This window comes from Myotis nattereri (genome assembly GCF_964212035.1).
Source record: "Myotis nattereri genome assembly, chromosome: 17".
In the NCBI taxonomy this organism is placed as follows: Eukaryota; Metazoa; Chordata; class Mammalia; order Chiroptera; family Vespertilionidae; genus Myotis; species Myotis nattereri.
This window is the reverse complement of record NC_138092.1, coordinates 46,588,665-46,612,897: the sequence shown is the minus strand read 5'-3', so window position 1 is coordinate 46,612,897 and position 24,233 is coordinate 46,588,665. Positions and strand designations below refer to the sequence as shown.

General features: G+C 40.3%; 1 protein-coding gene and 2 pseudogenes across 3 annotated transcripts in view; 1 reads left to right on the top strand and 2 right to left on the bottom strand.

The window, feature by feature from the left end:
• Positions 1 to 24,233, bottom strand: part of PRKDC (protein kinase, DNA-activated, catalytic subunit) — a gene marked incomplete at its 5' end in the record, with an annotated part of 203,039 nt that overhangs the window by 62,968 nt on the left and 115,838 nt on the right. Inside the window, 10 exons of the mRNA XM_081110966.1 lie at positions 891 to 1,080; positions 5,343 to 5,550; positions 6,583 to 6,681; positions 7,455 to 7,628; positions 13,463 to 13,612; positions 13,695 to 13,819; positions 16,563 to 16,674; positions 18,700 to 18,831; positions 19,322 to 19,473; positions 20,935 to 21,078. Of these exons, the coding sequence (XP_080967092.1) occupies positions 891 to 1,080; positions 5,343 to 5,550; positions 6,583 to 6,681; positions 7,455 to 7,628; positions 13,463 to 13,612; positions 13,695 to 13,819; positions 16,563 to 16,674; positions 18,700 to 18,831; positions 19,322 to 19,473; positions 20,935 to 21,078 (1,486 nt within the window). The remainder of the gene's footprint in view (positions 1 to 890; positions 1,081 to 5,342; positions 5,551 to 6,582; positions 6,682 to 7,454; positions 7,629 to 13,462; positions 13,613 to 13,694; positions 13,820 to 16,562; positions 16,675 to 18,699; positions 18,832 to 19,321; positions 19,474 to 20,934; positions 21,079 to 24,233) is intronic.
• LOC308533145 (la-related protein 4-like) lies at positions 9,756 to 12,360 on the bottom strand (annotated as a pseudogene). The gene is made up of 2 exons: positions 10,892 to 12,360; positions 9,756 to 10,366 (listed from the first exon to the last, which is right to left on the bottom strand). The product of its transcript is annotated as a la-related protein 4-like (transcript).
• LOC308533225 (protein kintoun-like) lies at positions 22,329 to 23,183 on the top strand (annotated as a pseudogene). The gene is made up of 2 exons: positions 22,329 to 22,394; positions 22,932 to 23,183. The product of its transcript is annotated as a protein kintoun-like (transcript).

Below are 24,233 nucleotides of genomic sequence, written 5' to 3'. Positions count from 1 at the left end.
ACGACCGGTTGCTATGACGTGCACTAACCACCAGGGGGCAGACACTCAACTCGGGAGCTGCCCCCTGGTGGTCAGTGCACTCCCACAGGGGGAGCTCTGCTCAACCAGAAGCTGGGCTCACGGCTGGCGAGTGCGTGGCAGTGGCAGGAGCCTCTCTCACCTCCGTGGCAGCGCTAAGGATGTCTGACTGCCAACCTGGGGAGCAGGCCTAAGCCATCAGTTGGACATCCTTCAAGGGCTCCAGGACTGTGAGAGGGCACAGGCTGGACTGAGGTACCCTCCACCCCGAGTGCACAAAATTCATGCACCAGGCCTCTAGTAGTAAATAAACTTGGTTTGCCTCTACTTTGCTTCAGAGATATGGGGTTTTAAATTTGATGCACTAAACAGATTTTTCTGGGGGAAAACAAAACAGAACATAATATACTAAAACTTTTCCTCTTTTTTCCAGTCAGAAATAATCCTTTTCCCCTTTTTAAAAATATTGTTGTAAAATATTTATAACATCAAATCGACTATTTTAACCATGTTTAAGTCTAAAGTTCTATGGCACCAAGTACATTTCCCTGGTTAGGCAACCATCACACCATCCACTCTCACCACTGTTTCCGTCGTTTCAAACTGAAGCGCCACACCCATTAAACACTAACTCCCCACTATCCCCACCCCAGGCCCTGGAAACCATCCTTCTACTCTCTGTCTCTAAGAACTTGACTACTCTAGGGACTTCAGTCCTTTTCTCCTTTAACGGACATCTTTTTTTGTGGTTCTCATCACTTTTTCCTATTATCTCTTCACTTCTCACAAATGGTCAGTGTTCTTACAGTAGAGGCTGTTTCCAAGGTAACAGTGCCTGGAGCACAGAGGTAGGTATTCAGACTGAAGGTTACCTGTGTTTTGTGTCGGTGTGAAATCATACTGCTGTTGGGTGGCCCGTATCTGCCGAGCCATAGCCCCTTGAGCAGAAAGGGATCCTTCCTGCGACCAGGTCTGGAGAGCGCTCTGAGAAGTCTGAGTCTCAATGAACATAGGCGTGAGGACGGTACTTCGAAAACGCCAGTCAGAATCAATGGTGTATTCCTGCATGCAAGAGAACGTCAAATACAATGATGGTCCTTCTTTAGCAACTTGGACATATTTTTATTTCAAACCCAATGGTACTATCAGCAAGTATGTACTATAGCTTCATATCTCTGTGGGAAGCAACTGAAGATTCTTTTCTGATCTAATTTTTTTTAACTAAATAATCATTTGCCAACTAGAAAAACTAATTGGTACTGGGGGAGAAAAACCATTTGTCTACTCTTTAACATTCAATGCCATACGCAATAATATCACAACACAACTGCAACAAGTTAAATGACTCAACTCCTTCCTAAATACTCACCACATGCCCAGCACTGGGCACGATACTAGAAATACAAGCACGAGTAGATCAGATCAGGCTCTGCTGCCCAGGAGCTTGGGCAGAGATGAAGTGAACTCTATGTTTAATGTGTAAATCATAGTTGTTAAAGCTGCCAGGAGATAGCATAAACTCGACATGTACAGGGTGGATAGGAGGAGTGATGGAAGGAGAGAAAGAATTATGGAGAAAGGAAAATTTAAGTGGAGATTGAAAGAATGAGAAGTGTGAGCTGTGCGCAGGGAGTGTAGACAGAGGTGGGTAGAGTAAATGTGTTTCAGAAAGGAATATGTGAGTATTCCAAGTTTAAAAAAAACCCAACATCATTAATCATCAGGGAAATGCAAACCAAAACCACAAGATATCCCAACTGTTAGAATGGCTAGTATCAGGAAGACACATAACAAGTGTTGGCAAGACTGTGGAGCAAAGGGAACCCTTGTGCACTGTTGGTAGTAATGTAAATGGGTGCAGCCACTATGGAAAACGGTGAGGCAATTCCTCAAAAAATTACAAATAGATCTACCATATTACCCAGCAATCCCACTTCTGGGTATTTTTCTGAAGGAAACAAAAACACTAAGTTAAAAAAATATTGCATCCCCACGGTCATTGTAGCATTATTTACAACTACAGGTCCGGTGAACAAACTGGTGCACGGGTTGGGTCCCTTTGGCCTGGCCAGCAATAAGGGCCAATCAGGGCCATCTCACCCAGTCCCAATCCGGATGATCGGGACCAGCCGGGGGGAAAGGGGGACCATGTAAGGTTGGTCAGCCAGCCCTGCAGGAGGTTGGCCGGCTGGCTGGTTGGCTGGCAGTGGGAGGTTGGCTGTGGGAGTGTACTGACCATCAGGGGGCAGCTCCTGCACTGAGCCTCTGCCCCCTAGTGGTCAGTACATGTCATAGCAACCAGTAGACTGGTTGTTCAGTTGTTTGGTCGCTTAGGCGTTTATATAGATAGATAGATAAGACATGGAAGCAACCTAAGTGTCTACTGATAAAGCACATGTGGTGTATATATGTACAATGGAATATTATTCACCCATAAAAAGAAAATCTTGCCATTTGCAACAACATGGATGAACCTTAAGGACGTTATGCTAAATATAGGAAGTCAGACAGAGGAAGACACATGTGATCACTTAGATGATGGAATCTAAACAAAAAAGAACCCAACAAAACAAAACAAAAAAATTGAACTGATAAAGGAACAGATTGGAGGTTGCCAGGTGGGGGTGAGGGATGGGTAAAATGGGTCAAGGGGGTCAAAAGGCACAAATCCCAGTTATAAAATAAATAAGTCTGAAAAGTAATGTACAACATTGTGACTATCTACACTAATAAAAGAGAAACATGGTAATTGGTGTACGACAGCTACCCTTTTCATTGGCTAATCAGCGAGATATGCAAATTAACTGTCAGCCAAGATGGCGGCCAGCAGCCAGGCAGCTTGAAACTAACATGAGGCTTGCTTGCCTCAGTGACGGAGGAAACCAACGTTCCCCGCCTGCGACTGCAGGCCTCTGAGCCTGCAGTTTCAAACATTGTAACAAATACCGCCGGACTTCAGCCAGCAGATTCGCAACATTGTATGCAAAGGCCAGAAACCTACTTTCAGCAGCGAGGCCTAAGAGCTGGAGCCAAGCCTCAAGCTAAAGCTGGCCCAGAATAAAATAAAAAAAAGGAAAAAAGGAGCGTTTGGGAGTTCAGTCACCCCCAGCCTGAAAACAGCCCTCAGCCCCTCACCCAGACTGGCCAGGCACCCCAGTGGGGACCCCCACCCTGATCCAGGACACCCTTCAGGGCAAACCAGCTGGCACCCACCCATGCACCAGGCCTCTACCCTATATAGTAAAAGGGTAATATGCCTCCCAACACCGGGATCAGCGGAGCCGAGAGGCCTCCCGGCACCGGGATCAGCATGACAGGGGGCAGCGCCCAAACACCCTGATCGGCCCTGCGGCTCTGTGTGTGACAGGGGGCGGCACCCCCCCACCCCCCCCTGGGCCCTGCTCTGTGTGTGACGGGGTAGAGCCATAACCTCCCCATCGGCTCTGCCCTGAGTGTGAGAGTGGCGGCACCCCAACCCCCTGATCGGCCCTGCTCTGTGGGTGATAGAGGGCTGTGCCCCAACTCCCCCGCCCCCCCACGGGCCCTGTTCTGTGTGTGACGGGGTAGAGCCATAACCTCCCCATCAGCCCTGCCCTGAGTGTGACAGTGGCGGCGCCCCAATCCCCTGATTGGCCTGGCTCTGTGTGTGACAGGGGACGGTACCCCAACTCCCCTATTGGACCTACTCTGTGAGTGACAGGGGGGAGCTCCTCAACCCCCTGATGGGCCCTGCTCTGTGCATGACAGGGTATGGAGTCCCAACCCCCCTGATGAGCCCTGCTCTGTGTGTGACAGGGGGCAGCGCCCCAACCCCCAGATTGGCCCTGCTCTGTGAGTGACAGGGTCGTGCCGCAACCTCCCCATCGACCCTGCCTTGAGTGTGACAGGGGGTGGTGCCCCAACCCCCCAATCGGCCCTGCTCTGAGTCCGACCAGGGGCTGCACCTAGGGATTGGGCCTGCCCTCTGCCACCCGGGAGCAGGCCTAAGCCAGCAGGTCGTTATCTCCCGAGGGGTCCCAGACTGCTAGAGGGCACAGGCTGGGCTGAGGGACCCCCCTCCCCCCCGAGTGCACAAATTTTTGTGCACCGGGCCTCTAGTCAATATATATAAAAGCCTTAGCAACCGTTACAATCGAACGACCGGATGACCACTTGACTGGTCGCTATGACATGCACTGACCACCAGGGAGCAGGTATTCAATGCAGGAGCTGCCCCCTGGTGGTCAGTGTGCTCCCACAGCCAACCTCCTCCAGTCCCCCCCCTCCAGTCGGCCAACCTCCCACAGTCCCTCCTCCTGTCTCTCCCCACTGCCAGGAGGCCCCGATCGGCCCAGCCCAATTGGGACTGGGCGAGACGGCCCCGATCAGACATGATCGCCGGCCAGGCCTAAGGACTCCACCCATGCACGAATTCATGCACCAGGCCTCTAGTAGTTTTATGTACTGTATAAATTTGAGAGTTTCTAAGAGAGTAGATGTTAAAGGTCTCAAGAAAAAAATTTGTATTGTGATGGATGTTAACTAGACTTAGTATGATCATTTTGCAATACATACAAATATCAAATCGTTATGTTGTATACCTAAAACTAACACGTTACATGTCAATTATCTATATAAATAAAGCCCTAATATGCAAATAGACTGAACGGCAGAACAACCGAACAACTGAACAAGAGGTTGCTATGATGTGTGCTGACCACCAGAGGGCATGTGCGGAACATGGCAGGCATTGGCCACAGCTGGATGGTGAAGCAGGTGAGCAAGGACCCCAGACAAACGCAGGGCACCAGTTGCTGTCATTGGGGTGAGCTTCTGGTGGTTACTGAAAATTCTTTGCTCCTGTGTGCTGTGGTCCCACCCCAATCGCTCGGCACCATCAGCAGGTGCGAGTGGCGGCTACTGGCCCCAATGGCCCCTCAGGGCTTCTCCACCTCCCCGTTCCTGAGGGGCGATTGGGGCCAGCAGCCACCACTCGCACTCGCTGCCGGCGACGGCCCTGCTCGCACATCAACGAGCGCAAGCGGGGCCGGCGCAGTCAACGGGTGGGAGCAGCAGTGGCGTCGGGAGTGGGGGGGCCAGTAGAGAGGGGACCAGGAGCCATGGCAGGAGGGGCTGGGCGGGGGCATGGAGGATGGGCTGAGACCTGCCCCTGTGCTCACTGCAGCCTTGTAGCCCACAGTTCTTTTCAAGGTGCACGAATTCGTGCACTGGGCCCCTAGTATCTCTATAAAAAAGAAAGCCAAGTTAACACTATTAGAAACATTTTTTGTCTAACAGACAAGGAAAACTTATAATATTTATTATTACAGAGACAAGCACTTCACCTGAAATTTGCATTCTGACAGAGGATGCTCAAACATAGGGTTTAGATAATCTGGACTCATGCTGGTCATTTCAAGGAGAAAATCTGTTGCTAAACTTAAAAAGTGCATTTCTATCTTAGGAGTATATAAAGAATTTAGTGCCAACAACCGGTCCAAGGTATTTGAAGGTAACCTAGTTTCATGGCTCCAGAAATTACGAATAATTAACCTGAAAAGCAGAGAAGAAAAAAAGGCATATTGCTCAGATTATTGGCAAATGAAAAAGAATACCCTACACATAGTGCTATGTGGAGAAGGCACAGTTTTTCATTTAAATAAAGCTTAACATAGAGAGAAACCACATTCAAAATTATATAAACAGTATAATCTGAATTAAGAAAAATAATATGCATTAAAGGAAGAAAATATTCTAAAACTTTAGCATATTTAACCAAAGAAACTGGGTGATATTATTCTCATCTCTATTACCTGGGAAGATTTTAATGATAAGTATTATAATATTAACTATTTTGAAACTGAGAAAACATCTTAAGAAATTACATATAATTCTTTACTGCCTTGCTAAAACAAAATGGCTCCAAAAATTAGTGCCATAAAATATTCAAAATTTAAACTAGTTAAACACAAGTTTAGGCTTTATAATTTATAAATGCTTACAAAATACAACTACAATTTTTAAAGGCTTAATGAACTTAAATTGCATCAGAATAGAAAATTAACTGATATATAGAATCATAAAAAAAGTTTACGTTCCTTTTTATATAAGTAGTACTTGACAAAACACTCATATAACTGACATAGGTAGGCATTTTAGAGAAGAAGAATCATCACTCATATTTCCATGTATAATTAATATTATACTTTCCTCTTATCTCTAAGGTCTCAAACATTTCATTCGATATTAATATGCATTGTGTGATCGCAATGATTGGAGTTAAATGGAAAACACAGTAATTATCACTAGATTTCCCTTTCATTTTGAAATGCTTTAATTCACTGCAAAGCAGAGATAGCTTTACCACACCACTTTTTCAAGAGTTTTATATTAAAATAACTTGTCGGGATTTTTTTATGTCTCATGTGATTTAAAATACATTTTTATTTAACATTAGGAATGCAAGAGGCAGAGAAAATGCTAATACTGCAAACAAAAAATGCTGAAAACTACACTATGCTGGTCTAGAAAAAAATACCCTGAAATTATTTTGTCCTCGCCCAATTATTCAGGAGGAGCACATACTGAAGCCCGTGGTTCTCATCGATTAATCCCTGAATCAATACATCTTTTGCCAACTTAAATATTTCCCGGGAGTCATCATCTGCTTGGCTTTCTGGATCTCTGAGAAAAATAGCAAAATGACAAAACATTAATACCCTCTTGTACCACTTTTGTTCAAACCCAGTAACACTGTCCAGAATTAAAATTTAAAAAAAAAAGATCTGGCTTTTCCCATGGAACTTAAATTCCAAAACAACAGCAGAACCTATCCCCATGCCTATGCGCCCCAACTTCCTCCTTTGGTGCCTCTGCGAGCCCCTTCAAGTGGCTCTTCTCTCTCAAGTGCAGAAGAGGAGCGGTTGGTGCCAGGAGCAGGGCTCCGGAGGGCTCCCTGGGATGCTAAGAGGAGGCCCAAGTCCCCTGGGAAGGGATGTGTGGTACTCCTGAAGGATGAAGACATCTCAGTAGAGTTTATTCCCTTTATCTTGTCAGATCTTAAAGGGATAACTATGAAAACAAACTACACTTTTACCCCTCCACCCCCTAAAAAAGAGAAAGAGCTCATGGACATGGACGACCGTGTGGTGACTGGGTGGGGAGGGCCTGAGGGGGTAGAGGTAGAAGAGGGTATATGGAAGATAAATGGTGATGGAAAAAATAATAAAAAATGAAAATAAATTACACTTTTAACTCAACCAACAATTTCATGCACCAAATATTTCCCACAGACACATAATATGAGTTAAAATAATAATACATTTCAATATACAAAAATAAACATAAATCATATGTTTAAAATGTTTTTTATATTTATTATAATCTGTTCCAGATTCCTAAAGGCACCCAAATTCTCCCTTAAGAAATGTAATACAAAATGTCAATGTAGAACTTACCGATAATTGTCATGAATCCACATAAGAATATTATACATTTGTTCCCTACACACCGGAGAAGGATGAGAAATGAATTCTACAACAGGATTCAGAAGTTCTCTAAGTTCTACTGGCTTCAATTTTGCCATCATCTTGTAAATTATGTCTAAACACACTCTTTGTCTTTCATCATCTCTATAAAAAGATTTTTAAAAACACAAATTTAATAGTTTTTAATATTGTACTTTCAGATATAACAGGTTAACTTTTTTGTGCTGTTCTGTATTTCAAAATTTGTTACAATAGACAATACTACACTTATATAAAAATTACATTATTTTTTTAAATAAAATGTTTATTCTCTTAAATCCAATGCATTCACAGAGTGTTAACACTTTAAATGTTTATCATTTCCACCAACTGCAGCATTATCTAAGTAAACCAAAATAAACACTTTATCATAGACAGGTAGTTTAATTATTTATTTCAGTCCTAGATGATTTTAAAACATAGTGTGTAGAAATGATTCTTCTTACTTAAATGCATTATGTTATCAACCCACCAAATCAAAATCAAAAGCATTTGCCAAGCTGACTAAGTTACAAAGAAATAATAACTCTGGCTTGTTCAGAAATGTGCAGTGTTTTCAAAGCTCTGAACAGTTACCTACTAATACAAATCTCCACAGCTTAACGTAGAGTTGGAAGATGAGTTTCACAGTAACATAATTTTAACCTTCATTTACATTCATTTTAATATATTACTAAGATGTTTACTCTATATCACAATGGTGCTTTCCAGTGTTCACAACTTAGTTTCAATTTACACAAGTCATTCACTAACATAAGGGACAGTTATTAATGCTACAAACTATCCCTAAAAAAATAAAACCCCACCTTACATAGAACTTTGAAAATTATATGACTTAAAACAGATTAATTCAACATGATTCTTAATATTTTAGCCATCTTCTAAACACCAGCATGTAAACTTGCCTATTTAATATGAGAGCTGCAACTTGATTCACTGAGATATTATATAATAATTTTCTTTAACTATCTTTCTCACCTTAACTCAAAAATCTCCTGACTTGCTGACTCTGTTTCTGTGAATTCCAAACTGCATTTTTTTAAAAAATTTTAACTTTTTGGAGAAAGGGAAGGAAGGCAGGTTATGATAAATACACTGTAAACAGAAAAGGCTGCCCCCAAATTAAGCCTTTAAAAATTACTTTTACTTCTACACTATTATACACTTTAAGAGTCAATTACAATGCTTCATCTTTAACACTAACACTAATAAATTACAGTCTGCTCTACCATTCTGGGATCTAAACTTCTAAATACATGAGCAGAAGAGTAAAATACTTCACTTTCAATTCAGGAATTTAGAACAGTTATATGATTTGACTAGACTGGTCAAGGTGGTTAGAAACATACAATTATGTAGGTGGTTGGTTAATTTGCTTCTGGGGGGTGGTAGTCAAAGAATAGAGAGTAGCGAATGAAGTAACACAAAAAAATTATTTCCTATTTGGGGAGAAAGGGGAATTCACAGGCCAGTTTAAACCCCTGAAGGCCTTTTGACCTACCTACTCAGCTCTAAGACAGATCTTTCCATTATCTGAATAACCCCCATTCTTCCCATGAGTATCAAACTGATTGGTAGTCACAGCTCTAAGTACAATCAAAAGTTTGTTGAATGAAATATTAGTAAGGTCAAAAGGGGACTACAGATCAAACCGGAAAAATAATCTACTCAAGTACATATTACACTTAGTTTTCAAATCATTTACTAACAATACAACAGATTTGTACACACACACACCAAAACAGGCACCCCAGCCACTGATCTGCTTTGCAACACAAGGCCATAAAGGCAGAAATGGCATTCTCTAAGGCAAACTTTAAATCGATTTAAAAAAGTAATTTCTAATTTTACAGAAATGCTTCTTCAAAAAATATTTTCTCTCACTCCCTCATCTCCTATACTGAAGGATGTGTAATATGTTTTTTCCCAAGCTAAATCTGAACCCTCAAAATTGATTCCAGGTAGATCTCTGAAATTAAAATAAAATAGAAAAATTATCTTGTTATATATGTACACGTCCTATATAATAAAAGGGTAATATGCAAATCACATTAGAGATGAATTTTGGGATTCTACTGCTCACAACTCCAAAATCTGTAATGATTTAAGGATATACTTCCTCTCTTGTTTCCTTCCTGGTTATTCTTTCGCCTCCATAACAGTTCAATATAGCCACGGCTCAAGTTTAATGGGAAGAGAGAGAAGTTTTTGAGTAGTTTTTGTTTGTTTGTTTTACTTTGGTGATCTGGATGGCACATATTGCTCTTTGCCATTATGTCGGAGTCACTCCCTGAGGTACAGCACTGTGGCCAAACTGGCATCTCTGCTCCCTGATTTTTCCAGCTGCTCCCCTGGGAATGGTATTGCCTCAGAAGCCAGAATAATCCTTACTAGCCCTTGCTTCTGGCTTCTCATGTGGTTTCTCAATGGACTTCTCCGGAGCTCCGTTCTCTTCATTTTTGGTGGGAGACGCTACATTGGAGCGAAGTTCTCATAGCGGCTGCACAGGAATTGGACATGGCTCTTTAGGGGGCTTCTGGCACACTTCAGCATCACTTGGCTTTCGGTGTTCCTGTAGGGCCACGGTTACAGCTACATTTATGTTCCTATCACATGGCGAAGCAGTATTTGTCCTTGATGGCTTTGCAGCATTTGGGGAAGAAACTGATACAGTTGTTGGGTTGAGAACATCCTTCTGATCAGTGGAATCCTCCGCCAGATCCTTTTCTATCTGAGTTGTGCTCAATGCAGGAGGCTTGGCTGTGCATGAAGGACCGGTACTTATACTGAGTAGCTGGGCAGCGGTGCAGTCGGTCTGTTCAACCTATGCAGGCACTGGGCAACTATCCCCTAGTCTTAACTCTTCATTATCCTTTTCTATTCTTTTTTAAAATATTTTTTATTAAGTTATTAAATATGTGTCCTTATCCCCATGTTACCCCCTCACCCCCGCCTCGTGCCCTCACCCCCGTTGCCTGTGTCTATTGGTTTCAGCGGTTCTCAACCTGTGGGTTGCGACCCCTTTAGCAGTCGAATGACCCTTTCACAGGGGTCGCCTAAGACCATCCTGCATATCAGATATTTACATGACGATTCATAACAGTAGCAACATTACAGTTATGAAGGAGCAACGAAAATAATTTCATGGTTGGGTCACAACATGAGGAACTGTATTTAAAGGGCCAGAAGGTTGAGAACCACTGGGTTAGGCCTATATGCTTGCATATAAGTCCTTTGGTTGATCTCTCCCCTTTACCCCCACCCTCTCCTACCTTCCCTCTGAGGTTCTCTGACTGGCTTATTTCACTTAGCATAATGCTCTCCAGTTCCTTCCATGCTGTTGCAAATGGTAAGAACTCCTTTTTTACCGCAGCGTAGTATTCCATTCATTATCCTTTTCTTTGCAGACACCTTTAACAACATCAGACATCCTACTCTCCAAAACAAGTTTACCTGGTGCTCTTGATGAACTTCCAGATAAAGGAGGAAAATTTGAGGCTAATAAGTCAAACTTTGGTGTTGGTGCCTTTGCTTCAGCTGTCAAGGTTGGGGTCTTGGGATTCTGTCATCTTGTCATCTTCGACCTCTGAAGAGAGTTCTCCTGCCCCTACCATAATTCCCACTGTGTTCAGTCTGCAAAGTTGGAGTCTCTTTCGGAAGGTAGCTTTGCTCCTGATGCCCTGGCACTGTAGGGTTATGCGTTCAGTTGGAAAGTTCCTTGAACCAGGTCTGTTTATTGGTCCATCCCCCAGTGACACAGATCCCTCTGTTACATGTTCTGAACCACTTGATGACCTAAAATGAGGCTTCACACCATTTTTCTGGAATGGTCGACCCATATTCACAGCAGCAGCAGTTGTTTTATAAAATACTGGAGAATTAAAGCCATTCACAAAACTACTATTTGGAGAGGGAGCCAGTGGTGTTTCAAAGTAAGGTGCAGGATTTGGAGACCAGACTGAGGCATAATACTACAGATGAAGTACTGTTGGTGAGGACTATATGCAGGCTGCATAAAGACTGGTGAGGCACACTGTGCTTGAGTTTGAATGGGCTGACTATACATACCAGAATCCATTAATCAATAAACATTCTTAGCAAAAAACTTATTGATGGTGTTTATCGTTGCCATGATTGGCTTGCCCTGAAATGTTTTTACTTTTTCTCTCAAATATTTAAAAGCCTGTTGTGCACCTATGTCTCACTGGAAAGCGATATACCAATTGCCATGTGTGCAAACTCACAGCTTATCACCTTGGGGCAGTCTTCATTTTGAACAAAGCTTTCACTTCCTCTATTGGTGTTGTTTCAGGAATCTCTCTAAGAATCAGTTACAATGCTTATGACTTGGTCTCACTTTCTCACCCTTCTCATCACTTGTACCATGGGAGAAGAACTCCGTACTTCAAGAATTAGATTGGGGTCTGGGGTTGGTTTTTTATTTCTTCCATGTTGGCAACTGTCCAAATTGGAATGAATTGATCACTGTCCATTTGAAATATCAGGTGAAGATCTTTGACAAACTTTCCTGTGAGAAACAGAATTCTAATTGTTTCTTCAGGCATTCTTGTAGGTCTTCTGTAGAAATTGCAGAATTGCTTTGTCTGGAAACATCATATATTTGGTGACTTAGATCTTCATATTCCTTACACATATCATCTGAAAGCTCTGTATTACCCTCAGGATGAGACCCGGATGTGGCTGCTGTTTCATGCCAAGAGCTTTCAGTTCCATGAGTTACTGGTGTGGCATCAGTATTTCCACGAGGAAGTTCTTGCCACACTTTGGCATTAGGATTTAAACCAGTTCTTTTAGATGTTACCTGCTCCAAAGCCATGGCTCAAAGTGTCTTTCCTATCTGGAAAGCCTTCATTAATCAATCAACCTTCTCTCTCCATAAGGTTTTCCCAAAGCCTGTGCTCCCCACAGATCTTGTCTTCATGTCTCTTGTTAGCACTCTAATATTCTAAAAATTACATTCTTAAAAATAATTACTAGTATCATGGACTAGATTATTAAAAATAAATTAATTCAATGTGGGATTTTGGACTAGATCCTGGAATAGAAAAATTAGTGGAATCCAAATAAAGTCTAGTTTAGTTACTAGTAATAAGCTAATGTTCATTTCTTAGTTTTCATAAATGTACCACAATTATGTAAGATAGAAAAATTGAGTAAAGAGTATATGGGAACTATGTGTACTATCTTTTAACTTTTCTGTAAATATAAGGTTATTCCAAAATTAAAAGTTTCTTTAAAAAAAAACATGAAAATGTCAAGCAAAATAAGCTAAGAATAAAAAATTTCATGATTTGAAAAATTTATTTCAAGTGTTAGATCACCTGCCATGTCATACAGCAGGATTTTGTATAGTCTGGATCCGAGATAAGGTGTATCATTTCCTCCTTAAAGTGCTTTACACACAAAGTTACTCAGCAAATGTTTAATGATATTAGAAGACAATGATACACTCTTTCTTGCTGGCACAGCACACATTCATCAATAATTTATCACCATGCAAAGACAGGAACACATACAAGACAGGAAAAGAGTGCAGGGAAATAAGAATATGTTAAGTAACCAACAGCATTCTCTTTTAACATTTACAGGGAGATTGCAATTTTGAAAATAAATGAACAATTTTAACAAACAAATTAAAAACAAAACACCTCTTACCTGGCAAAACAGGTACAAAAACTCAACGCCATGCATTTCACATCGGAAAGGAGCCTCAGACAGTGCCTCAGCGTGGCCTCCACAAGGTGCCAGTGACAGGAGGCAGGAGGACCAGGCCCCACCAACCTTTCTTCTCGGATTCAGATGTAACAATAATGTTTCATGGAAACTACAAGCTCTTTCTGAGCTGAAGGGAATAGCTGGACAAATCACCATTTTATGAGCCTGCTGCACCAGGAACATGAGGCTGGTTTCCCACTCACCTGTGTCTCATGACTTGAACGAAATCCTTGCTCTTCAACTGCAAGTACAGATCTGTTATTGCCTCTGAACGACACAGCACCACTTCTAGACAGAGAGTCTTCATCACACCATGAAATTTTGGCAGCAGGAAGAACACGGTGTTCATGAACCTAACCAGTGGACATGGCCAATGAGTGGCAGGGCAGTCTCAGCCATCCCCGCCATAGGACATTCACCACTTCAGCATCTTACCTATCGGCCAGTGGAGGGAAGTTTTTCACAGCTTTGTTCAAGCACACGATAAATTTGTCCTCCATTGTATTCTGATGCTGTTTCAGCTGTTTTACAATCAGTTCACACACAGACTCCTCCAGTATCTGAAAAATCAAGTCTCTTTTCCAATACACACAAGTGGAAACTTATGCTACATTTCTGAAAATAGGTTTATCTTGAATAGTTGTGAGTCGGCGCTATCATCTCCAGAGTTCACCAGGTGAAGCCAGGAGCACTCGTGGGCTTACACTGACCACTGAGTACCAGCAGAGGCTCTGGAGCCGTGAGTTTGGGTGAGCCAGGCTGTGTCCCCGCACTTGTGCTGCAAGCACTGGCAGGGTCAGCTCATGTCATACGTAAGATCAATGAAAAAGATTAATGCTGCCCTAGCCAGTTTAGCTCACTGGATAGAGTGTTGGCCTGTGGACTGAAGGGTCTCGGGTTTGATTCCAGTCAAGGCACATGCACAGGTTGCGGGCTCGATCCCTAGTAGGGGGTGTGCCAGAGGCAGCCGATCAATAATTCTCTCTCATCATTGATATTTCTATCTCTCTCTCCCTCCCCCCTTCCTCTCTGAAATCTTTAAAAATAAATTAAACAAATAAAAAAGAAAAAGTCAAAAAAAGAAAAAAGAACTGGGCAAAGTAATTGAAAAGACTTAAAAAAAAGATTAGTGCTTCTTCTGACAATGAAACACTGCCAACGAGTCATTTAAGAAGCAGAACTACAATTCTTGATTAAATAAGTTTAAGACACATTTTATGGTGTCAGTGTTCATGTTTCTGGTTGAATATTGACACAAACCACAATTTTTAAGCAACTCTGTCTCAACTATCACTGTCTATCTCCCTATACCTTGCTTTCTCATGATCACTACAACCTACTATGATGGATTCGTCTGTGAATTATCTGTCTCCCCTCACCACATGCCAGCTCCCTGAGGGGGGACTTGCTCTGTCCTGTTCCCGGCTGCATAAAAGAGCCTAGAGCCAACCAGTAAGTACCTAATATACCGAGGTGGGCAAAAGTAGGTTTTCAGTTCTGAGTATGTGAAACTCAGTTTATTCTTGTATTTTTATTTATTAATTTTTGTATTATTTATTTGTATTGCAACTGTAAACCTACTTTTGCCCATTCCTATATGTAAGTGGCCAACCTGTAAGTGCCGAAGTTATAAAACAATGTGAACCTAACAATACGGGTAAAACAGTAGAAGACAAGATTGGAGCCTACATCTCAGGTGCCAAGAGTAGCTTAGTGGTTAGAATATGAGTGACTCTTACTTTTTTTCTTTTCTTGCTTACTTCTTTATGTTACACTAGTTCCCAAATTTCTACACAAAAATCAATGTCATTTTATATTTAGGAAAAAAAACTATGTAAAACAAATGTATTTCTCATTCCTATTATGTTGAAATATAAGTCAAGAGAGATTGAACCTGGGATCTGCTATCATTTGCTCCATCCGAGGTAAATATTAAGCATTTTGTATAAACTGCTACCAAACATTTAGGGACATTAGAATCATGTCTTAAGGTTATTCTGAATTTTTAAAATTGTTTCTTTTACTAAAATAGCTGGGTATCCTTAAACAAATAAGTTTGATATTCCCAAAGGGGTCTATTTCCTTTTAGCTTAATGTTATTTTATTTTAAATCCAAGTGAATGTCTAATTGGTAAATGGGCAGGGGCCCAACCTGCTATTTGGGGATACCCTGAGTATCTTGAGGACCTCCTGACTTTCCCAGAGGTTCTTCTCATCCTGACTGACAAGGCATGTAGCCCAGACCCCACCTGACCTTTTCTTTCAGGAGAGGGGATGGACTAGAGATACAAACTTGGGAATCATGAACATAGAGGCAGTTTTTAAAGCCATGAGGCTGTATAATCAGCAGGGAACAGTAAAACAGAAGAAGACCAAAATCAGGGCTGTGGAGGTGGCCCAGGAAACACAGCTAAGAAAGGGAGAAGAAGCTGCCAGGGAAGTAGTGAGACAGCCAAGAGTGTCCCAGGACCAGTGGCAGAGGGGAATCAAGGAGGACCAACTGTGCTGCCGTGGACAGGCTGACACAGAGCAGCCTGGGACAAGCATCTCACCACAATGAGTGGCACTGCTTTTGGAGGTTCCGAGAACATGCAGCACTTCACGCTATTGGCATGTAGGAGGAGAGCAATGTAGCAGTAAGCATCGCCCCACTACACTATTTTCAAGTAAGTTATAGCATGTAATTTTCATGCAGTTATACTTATATGTCTTTAATAATTATATTTATTGAAAATTATAGTACTCTGAATGTGTGCTATGCTTAAAAATGCAACAAGGCTCTTCTTACAATACAGTCAAGTGGGCAGGACGTAAGACTGGGAAAGGCTCCTGAGGAAGCGCTTTCTCCTGTGCAACGGTTGTATGATGTCAAAAAACGCAGGCGAGGATTTTAATAGCTTAATAGCCTAACGTTAGCAGGTATCTACCTGGATAATCTTCCCCAAAAGGATATCCTGAGACCAAGGTCGAGGAATGAAAGCTGGTTAAATACTCATATCCTGACTTTTATAATAAAGAGTAAGTTGCCAATCTTTAAATATTTAACAAATTTCCAAGTGTTTAAAAAAAAAAAAATCACATGTCCTCTTTAAAAAAAAACTGAGTTTTTTAAGACTATACTTTCAGGGATCATTTCTATAGTTCGTTAAAAAAAACTGAGTTTTTTTAAGTAGGAAAGAGTAAAATATTAACAAATGCAGAATGCCCACTTTGGTTTCTTACAGTAGAGAGGATATAAGTAACAAGTGTCATGACAAATCAAAATTGAAAAAGCATTTATATAAAATTGCATAACACACTCACATTTTCTCTCTCAGTAATATATTGAAGAACAAGTCCCAGAACTTCTGCTGCTGCTGCATATACCTCTTTATATTTTACAAAGGACATATTATTGACCAAAGCTTGAAAGTATCTGTAGCAAATATAGAAGATAAATATACATAAAATAATCCATTCTGATGACATAAAATTATAATGATTTTACTCTTTGTACCATATTAATAGCACAAATTGAGAAACTATGAAGCCTACAACATGATCCAAATTATTGATGTGAAGACATATATGAAGATGTCTTTTTTTAAAAAATATATTTTATTGATTTTTTACAGAGAGGAAGGGAGAGGGATAGTTAGAAACATCGATGAGAGAGAAACATCAATCAGCTGCCTCCTCCACACCCCCTATTGGGGATCGAGCCCACAACCCGGACATGTGCCCTTGGCCGGAATCGAACCTGGGACCCTTGAGTCCGCAGGCTGACGCTCTATCCACTGAGCCAAACCGGTTAGGGCATGAAGATGTCTTTGAGGCTCTGACATCATCACATCAGGGAGGCACATTAAAGTTGGTTCAATTACACTGAACCTGCTATAGTCAAAGTCAAACAATGCTGGAGGGGGGAGCTGACTCCAGCTGAAGAGGAGCAGGCGGAATGAGGGCCCTGCGGGTTCCTAGGCACTGCTTCACTCCTTTAGCTCAACTGCCGGAACCCAGTGGCTGAGAAATAGAAACTTCCAGGCAGACAATGACCTCCCGGCACCTTCAGGGAGGCACTGTCTACAGCCTGAATTGCTTGGCTGGGCTTCCGAGACTAAGAAGCCTGCAGGGTCTGAGGGACTTGAACAAGCATCAATAAATTGCTGGCTTCTTGGGGAACCCCGCCCCAAAAAACCCCATAATGCTGGACACTATAAAACTATAGTGAAAAAAAGCTATTATTTAAGATTGTGATTTACTGACATCCTGTTAAAACCATCTACTATGACAGAGAAGGTCAATAAAATAATGAGAAAAAGAGTGAGTGTGAATACAGTGCCCCCAGACTTCACGGGCAAAGGGGCTTTTAATTTTCAGCCCAACATTGGTTCTGTAAAGCTGTCACTGGAGAAAGCCAAAGCTCAAAAAAAAAACAAAAAAACACTAACTTGTCTAAAAGTAAGCTATTTCCTGTTAAATCTGTGTTGAGCAACATATTTGTAGAGAACCAACTAGACAGAGTGAGACACTTCCAAAGAAATGACAAAAGCAGGAAAGGCAGCTCAGCTGGTGTGGTTCAGTAGTTGAACCAAGAGGTCACTGGTTCGATTCCCTGTCAGAGCACATATTCTCTTTGAAAAAACTGAGTTTTTTAAAGTAGGAAAGAGTAAAATATTAACAAATGCAGAATGCCCACTTTGGTTTCTTACAATACAGAGGATATAAGTATCAAGTGTCATGACAAATCAAATTGCAAAAGCATTTATGTTTTTCAACATAAACAGGTTGCAGGCTCAATCCCAGGTAAGGAGTGTGCAGGAGGCATCGGATCATTGTTTCTCTCTCATCAATGTTTCTATCTCTCTAGCCCTCTCCCTTCCTGTCTCTAAAATCAATAAAGACATATTAAAAAAAAGAAAGCATGGAAGGGACATGCTGAAATATATAATGTAATCATGATATGAGCATTGACTTTAAGCCCCTCCACTGCATATGTTGGGCAATGCCCACCCCCACCACGAAGGGTCCCGATGGGAGGGGAGCAGTGTGGCTGCAACTATGCCAAAAGGCACAGAGACAGGGCAGGCAGCACGAGGTCAGCGGCACCCTTCATGGTCATCCTCTTATTTTTAATGGTTCACAGAGCTCATGTTGCTCTCAAGGGTAAATGCTAAAAATGTCACTTTAGAAAATAAGAGAAAAAAAACTTAATACCTCTTATTTGACAAAATGTACATGAAAATTACATGAATTTTAAAAAACTTACCTTCCTCATTTACTCCATTAACACATTCTTCTCTCAAATGGCCTCTAAAGGCAACTATTTAAATTAAGGGAGAAATATTTAACATGCGTTCTAGCCCTTAAACTTATCAAAATGAAACCAGTCTATTTCCAATTCAGGAATACTTTAACCTAAAAAAAAAAAAAAAAATGAAAGCAAAACTATGATACTTACTTTATACTCTCTATGCCACATTTTGGGTCATAGGGAGGGAAGTTATTGGCCATTACAATGCCTAATAATTGAATTCCTACTGAATTGTCTTTAGAATTAGGATCTTTCCTGGAAAACTTTTCAAATATTAACCTGAAACAGAAGTATAAAAGTATAGATTATCATATAAATAAGAAGGAAGACAAGTATAAAATTTTCTAAGGAGAATACTCAAGGTAAGAAATACTCCCCCCACACCCCCACATCTAACACCCTTCTTGCTAATACCCTCTTTGTTCACATCCAGGTTATTCTTGCTTTGGAATACAGGCAGTTTTATATCGTCCTATAATTGCTTGCCCTTTTGAAAGTGTTAGCTTACCTCAGGCAGCGCTAAAAGGAATCAAAGCAAAGTCCTAGTCTACCCTGGGCTGTTACAGGGAAGAGCAGAGTGCTCTAGTGTCAACTTTGGAAGTTGTGGTTTTGTGAGTAGCAATATCATATCCTTATACATGGATTCTAATTCAAATTACAGTTCTCCTTCTATCACTTCAAATAATTAAATTTCAGTATAATCACTATTTGAAACACCCTACATTTTTAAAATTTCTAAACAACATTGCAAAATCTAGTAAATTAATACCTGTAAGGGATGGATAAACAATCCTTCCAGCATTCAACAAGAGTTTTTATAATTTCAAGGTTGTGACTAAACACAGCTCTTTTTTGATGAAAAACATGCTTCATTAGGAAATCAAGCAATCGATTGGCTAACACTTCATCTTTGGGAACCCCCTGAAATGGTATAAAAATTATATATGAATATGTAGCATCGCTTTCTGAAAAAGCATTTTTTAATCCAAAAATCCATTTATAAAAGAAATGTGGCATTCTACTGGCTCCTAGTTAAAAACCTATGTGTGATTTTTCAGGTCCAACCACAGCGATTACAAAGGCTTTCCCAGATAGGCCTCCAGGGGGAGAGCTGCCAGCCGTGCACCAGGCCTGTAGCAAAGCAGGCAGACTGCAGTCTCAAAGGGCAGCTGCAGTCAGACCCTGAGGCCCCTGCCTGCTCATGCTCTTTCACATATGTGCATTCCTGGCCCACATGCCTTCACTCCTGGCCTCTATCTCCGGTAACCGACTCAGCTGGAACCTCCTTCTGGAGGGAGGAAGGGAAACTTGAAGACACTCTGACTCAGCACTCAGCGCTTTCCAACTCCTAGTCCTTCTCCCTCACATTCCTCCCAACTCCAGGGCCCTACAAAACCTCAAAAGGGAAATGACCTCCAGATCAGCATTGAGCCACCTGGCCCTTGACCAATATGCTGGCTCCAGGGGGTAAAATGGAACAAGAGAGTCAGGGCTTCCTCTAGTTTTAGCCTTTTGCATATACCATTGCAATGAGGCTTCACTGTAACTTTCAGTTTGGCTCCCTGTTGCTTTTATCAGTATTCTGACACCTACATAATTCAGCTCTTTCAAGATTAGCTGAGCTCCTAATAGTTAAATCAATCTTTTCCAATGGTTTAAGTTAAAATAAATACGCACTTAATTTTTTCATGTTAGTAAGCAGACTATAAGTTATTTCATCATATTAAAGATAGGAAATCTAAAATTTAGTTTACTTTGAAATGAGAGGCACATCTAAATACATGTATAAGCTCTATATACATTATTATATTTAATAAGTGTTGTTTCCAGGATATCCTTACATGAAAACTCTTATACATTATTAGTGCCAATGTTTTCAAATGAATGGGCAGAGCTCCAGCACCCACAAGTCTGGTGAATGCCACAGGCTGCAGTATAAAACTGCCATTCATCTCACAGTCACTTGTTGAGCAATCTCAGCCATTATAGGTCACAGTCAACACTCTGGAAGCAGACAGACGGGCAAAAGCAAGTGCCAAAAAATTCAGGGACTTTCGTCACAGAAGTCTACTGACATTTATTTCTCATACTTTTAATAAACCAATGATCTAGTTTCCAAACTCCTTGCAGGTAAAAGCAACACACAAAACAAACATCTGATAGTTTAAAAATAAAAGATTAGGGGACTATCAGAAGTAGACAAAAGAAAGAGAACGAAAGCAGGGTGAGGCCATGTAGTGTAGCAGTACAACAATTAATGCTAAAAATGATGACTCTAAGTCATTAAGGGGAGCTTGAATTACTTATTATATGCTCTATTTAAGCTATCAACAGAGAACTGATATATTACTACTAGTACATAAAAGATGTATCCATTCTTACTAGAGGAGTAGCTATTCCTGTCCATGAAAGAACTGTAACCACTACTTCAACCACCATATAGTGAATTCCTTCTCCTCCGTTATTTTCAGAAACAACCAGCTGCAGCAAGGGGCTGAGCCAGTACTTCGCGTAAGGGCGAAAGACCTAAAAGAGAATTTAAAAGCCATATATCAAAGGACTGTTTTCAATAATCAAAATATTAATCCAGAAACATATACTCCATCAGTTAAAATTTTATATTATGACTTGACTTAAATCCAAAACAGATGTAAATTCCAACAATTACCCTGCTTAATAGGTCAGATTCTCTGCTGAATTCTCTCATCACCCCCAAAACCACAATTCAATGGAAGTCAATTTGCTACTGATGTCTTCTTCGCTTAAAACCTTTCTGATAAAACTATGCTGAGATAAATCAAAATGAACGTATTCTGTATCAACCTTGTCCTATCTGAATAATATTCAGCTCTAGAGAATTATAATTTTATTTTATGCCAATGCATAGGGTATATGAAAAATGAGACTATGCAAATTAGTTACATGTGTATGGCTACTTTCCCCCCATTTCATCCTATATTATGGAAGACTTCATATACTCAAGACTCAAATCTAAATAAAATGTATCTCTATACTAAATTCTATTTATTTTAGAAATTGCAAGAGAATGCTATTTGGATGCAAAACAACAGAGTAAAGTATGATTCAAGCTATCTATCTTGACCTTTGCCACCTTCTTTTTTAAAAAAGTGTTTTCTCGCCTTAGCCGGCTTGGCTCAGTGGATAGAGTGTCAGCCTGTGGACTGAAGGGTCCCAGGTTCGATTCCGGCCAAGGGCACATGTCTGGGTTGTGGGCTCGATCCCCAATAGGGGGTGTGGAGGAGGCAGCCAATCAATGATTCTCTCTCATCATTGATGTTTCTAGCTCTCTCTCCTTCTCCCTTCCTCTCTGAAATCAATAAAGAAATATATTTAAATATATATATATATATATATAAAGTGTTTTCTCAAAAATTCCTCACCTACTCTCACAGCTTAAATCTATGCGGTCTCAAGTCTTTTTTATTTATGCACCCCCATATATACAAAAAGTTTGAACACTTTCTATGTATACCTACTGGTTTATTTGTAAATTATAAATACAAACTTCTTCACTATATTATTAAAATATAACTAATAGCTAAATTTCAAGGTTGAAATTTTTTTAAATGTAAATACAAGTTCTAATCGTTCTTCCATAAGACAACAGACTGTCTTGAACATCTCCTGAAAACCACTGCCCTGATAATTCCTGAACTTCAGATTCATATGACACTCTGGGAAATCTCCCAGTGATATCTCAGAGGTACCTCATATCCACACGTGTGAACAAATTCAGCAGGTTTGCTCGTCAAACCATGCACCCACACCCAGCCTCCCAAGAAATCATTCAAAACACCAGTTCCTTGTTTGCTAGACATCAAGTCAGCACTTACAGGAATGGGAGCTAGAAATCATGTGACCTGAGTGTGATGGGGTTGAACTCAGTCCCCAAAAAGAATGTTGCAGTCCTAATTCCCAGCACCTCTAAGTGTGGCCTTATTTAGAAATAGGATCTTTGAAGATTATCCAATGTCAGTGTCCTTACTGAAAGGGTAAATGGGTACACAGGAGACAGACACAGAGAGGGGACAATTTGAAAACCCACAGAGAACACCGTGTATAATACTAAGAAATACCGGGGGCCACTGTGCGCTAGGAGAGACCCCTGAGACAGTTTGTTTTTCATAACTTTCAGAAAGAACCAACCCAGTAACTGTGAACTGCTTCATGGAAAGGAAGAAAAAGTCAACCAAGGAAGTCATTAACTAAAAAAGAAAATACAGAACATCCTACCACCTCAACAACTGATTCTGATTCATCTATACCAGTTAAAGTACTAGAAATAGACAGCTGTGGTTCAGCTGAATACTTGCAACAAGTCTCTTGATGTGTCCCAAACGTTATTTGGAAAATCTTAGCGACCTGAGTCAAAAATGGAACCTGAATTTGTAAAAGAAAAAGGTGCTGTTTACTCAAATGAGGAGAAAGATAATTGAAAAGAACCAGTAATAACTGAAGAGAAAGAATTAACAGTTCAGAATATACCTGGTTTTGACAACATAAAAGAAACCAATATACAGATGGTAGTGCACCGATTATTAAATATTAAAGATCATGTGACTCAGTGTGCATTCAGTTTTCAGAATTCTTTGCTGTATGACTTGGATTAAGTCTATATAACTTCATAATTTAAAGGTTAAGAGCAGAACGTTTTTGGACTTAAATTCTATTTCTGTAACTACCTTAAAACCAAAGATATTCAAGAAAGTATATTTTGGATTTAAAAAAGGTTTTCCATTTACTCTCTAAAAACTTCAAGAAATTAAAATTTGCAATTTTGATTCTAATGGGGAAACTGGAGATATCTTTCTGCATGTAGAGTTTATACAGCTTCCTTAATTAGGGAGATAAGTTTTATGATTCCTGTGAGAGAGTTCGTCCTTAGAGTTAAACATTTAGTTTTAATATAACCTGTATATACTTACTTCTGTGTTGTTTTGGCTTATTTTGTTTATCATTACACTTTAATAAAGTTTCAAGATACTAAGTTATGTCTGTCACAAAAAGAACTCTCAAGAATCTAACTAGAAATATGAGTTGCATTTGTAAGGGGGATAAAATCTCAAAACTGTTTAGAAATATCACTAAATAAGATGTATTTATGCTTGAAATAGAGATTCTAAGAGATGAAAGAACTTTACTAAGCAATATTAATAATTCAAATAATTATAATACAAATACACTGAGTGAAATTTAGTATTTTTGCTTCAACTCTATTTTACTGTCCTCATCTATCATAGAAAAATATATATATTTAAAATGGGTTATTTAGTAATGACTTTAAGAAGGCAGCAGGTAATGAATCTGTGGCTAAGTTATTAATTTTGTGGAATAGTATTTGTATCTGAGGTCAGAAGAAAATGCTAATACATTTTTTCTCACAAAAATTTTTAGGACATCATGAAAGAAAATATAGAAAGGAAAATATCTGTTGACCTAATCTCTGACCCCAAAGACCATGAGCTGATGCATTTGTTCCAAAAACAGCTACCAATTTAAACTTCTGGCCTTAACTTAGACCTGGAAATTACCTAATATCTTTAGTCCTGTGTACTGAGGAGGTCAGATCAGAGCACCAAAAGCTGGTACTCTTTACATTTGTAATCCTGATAAAGTCTGGAAGAGACTGGGCTGAGGACAGTGTAAATGTAGCTAGATCA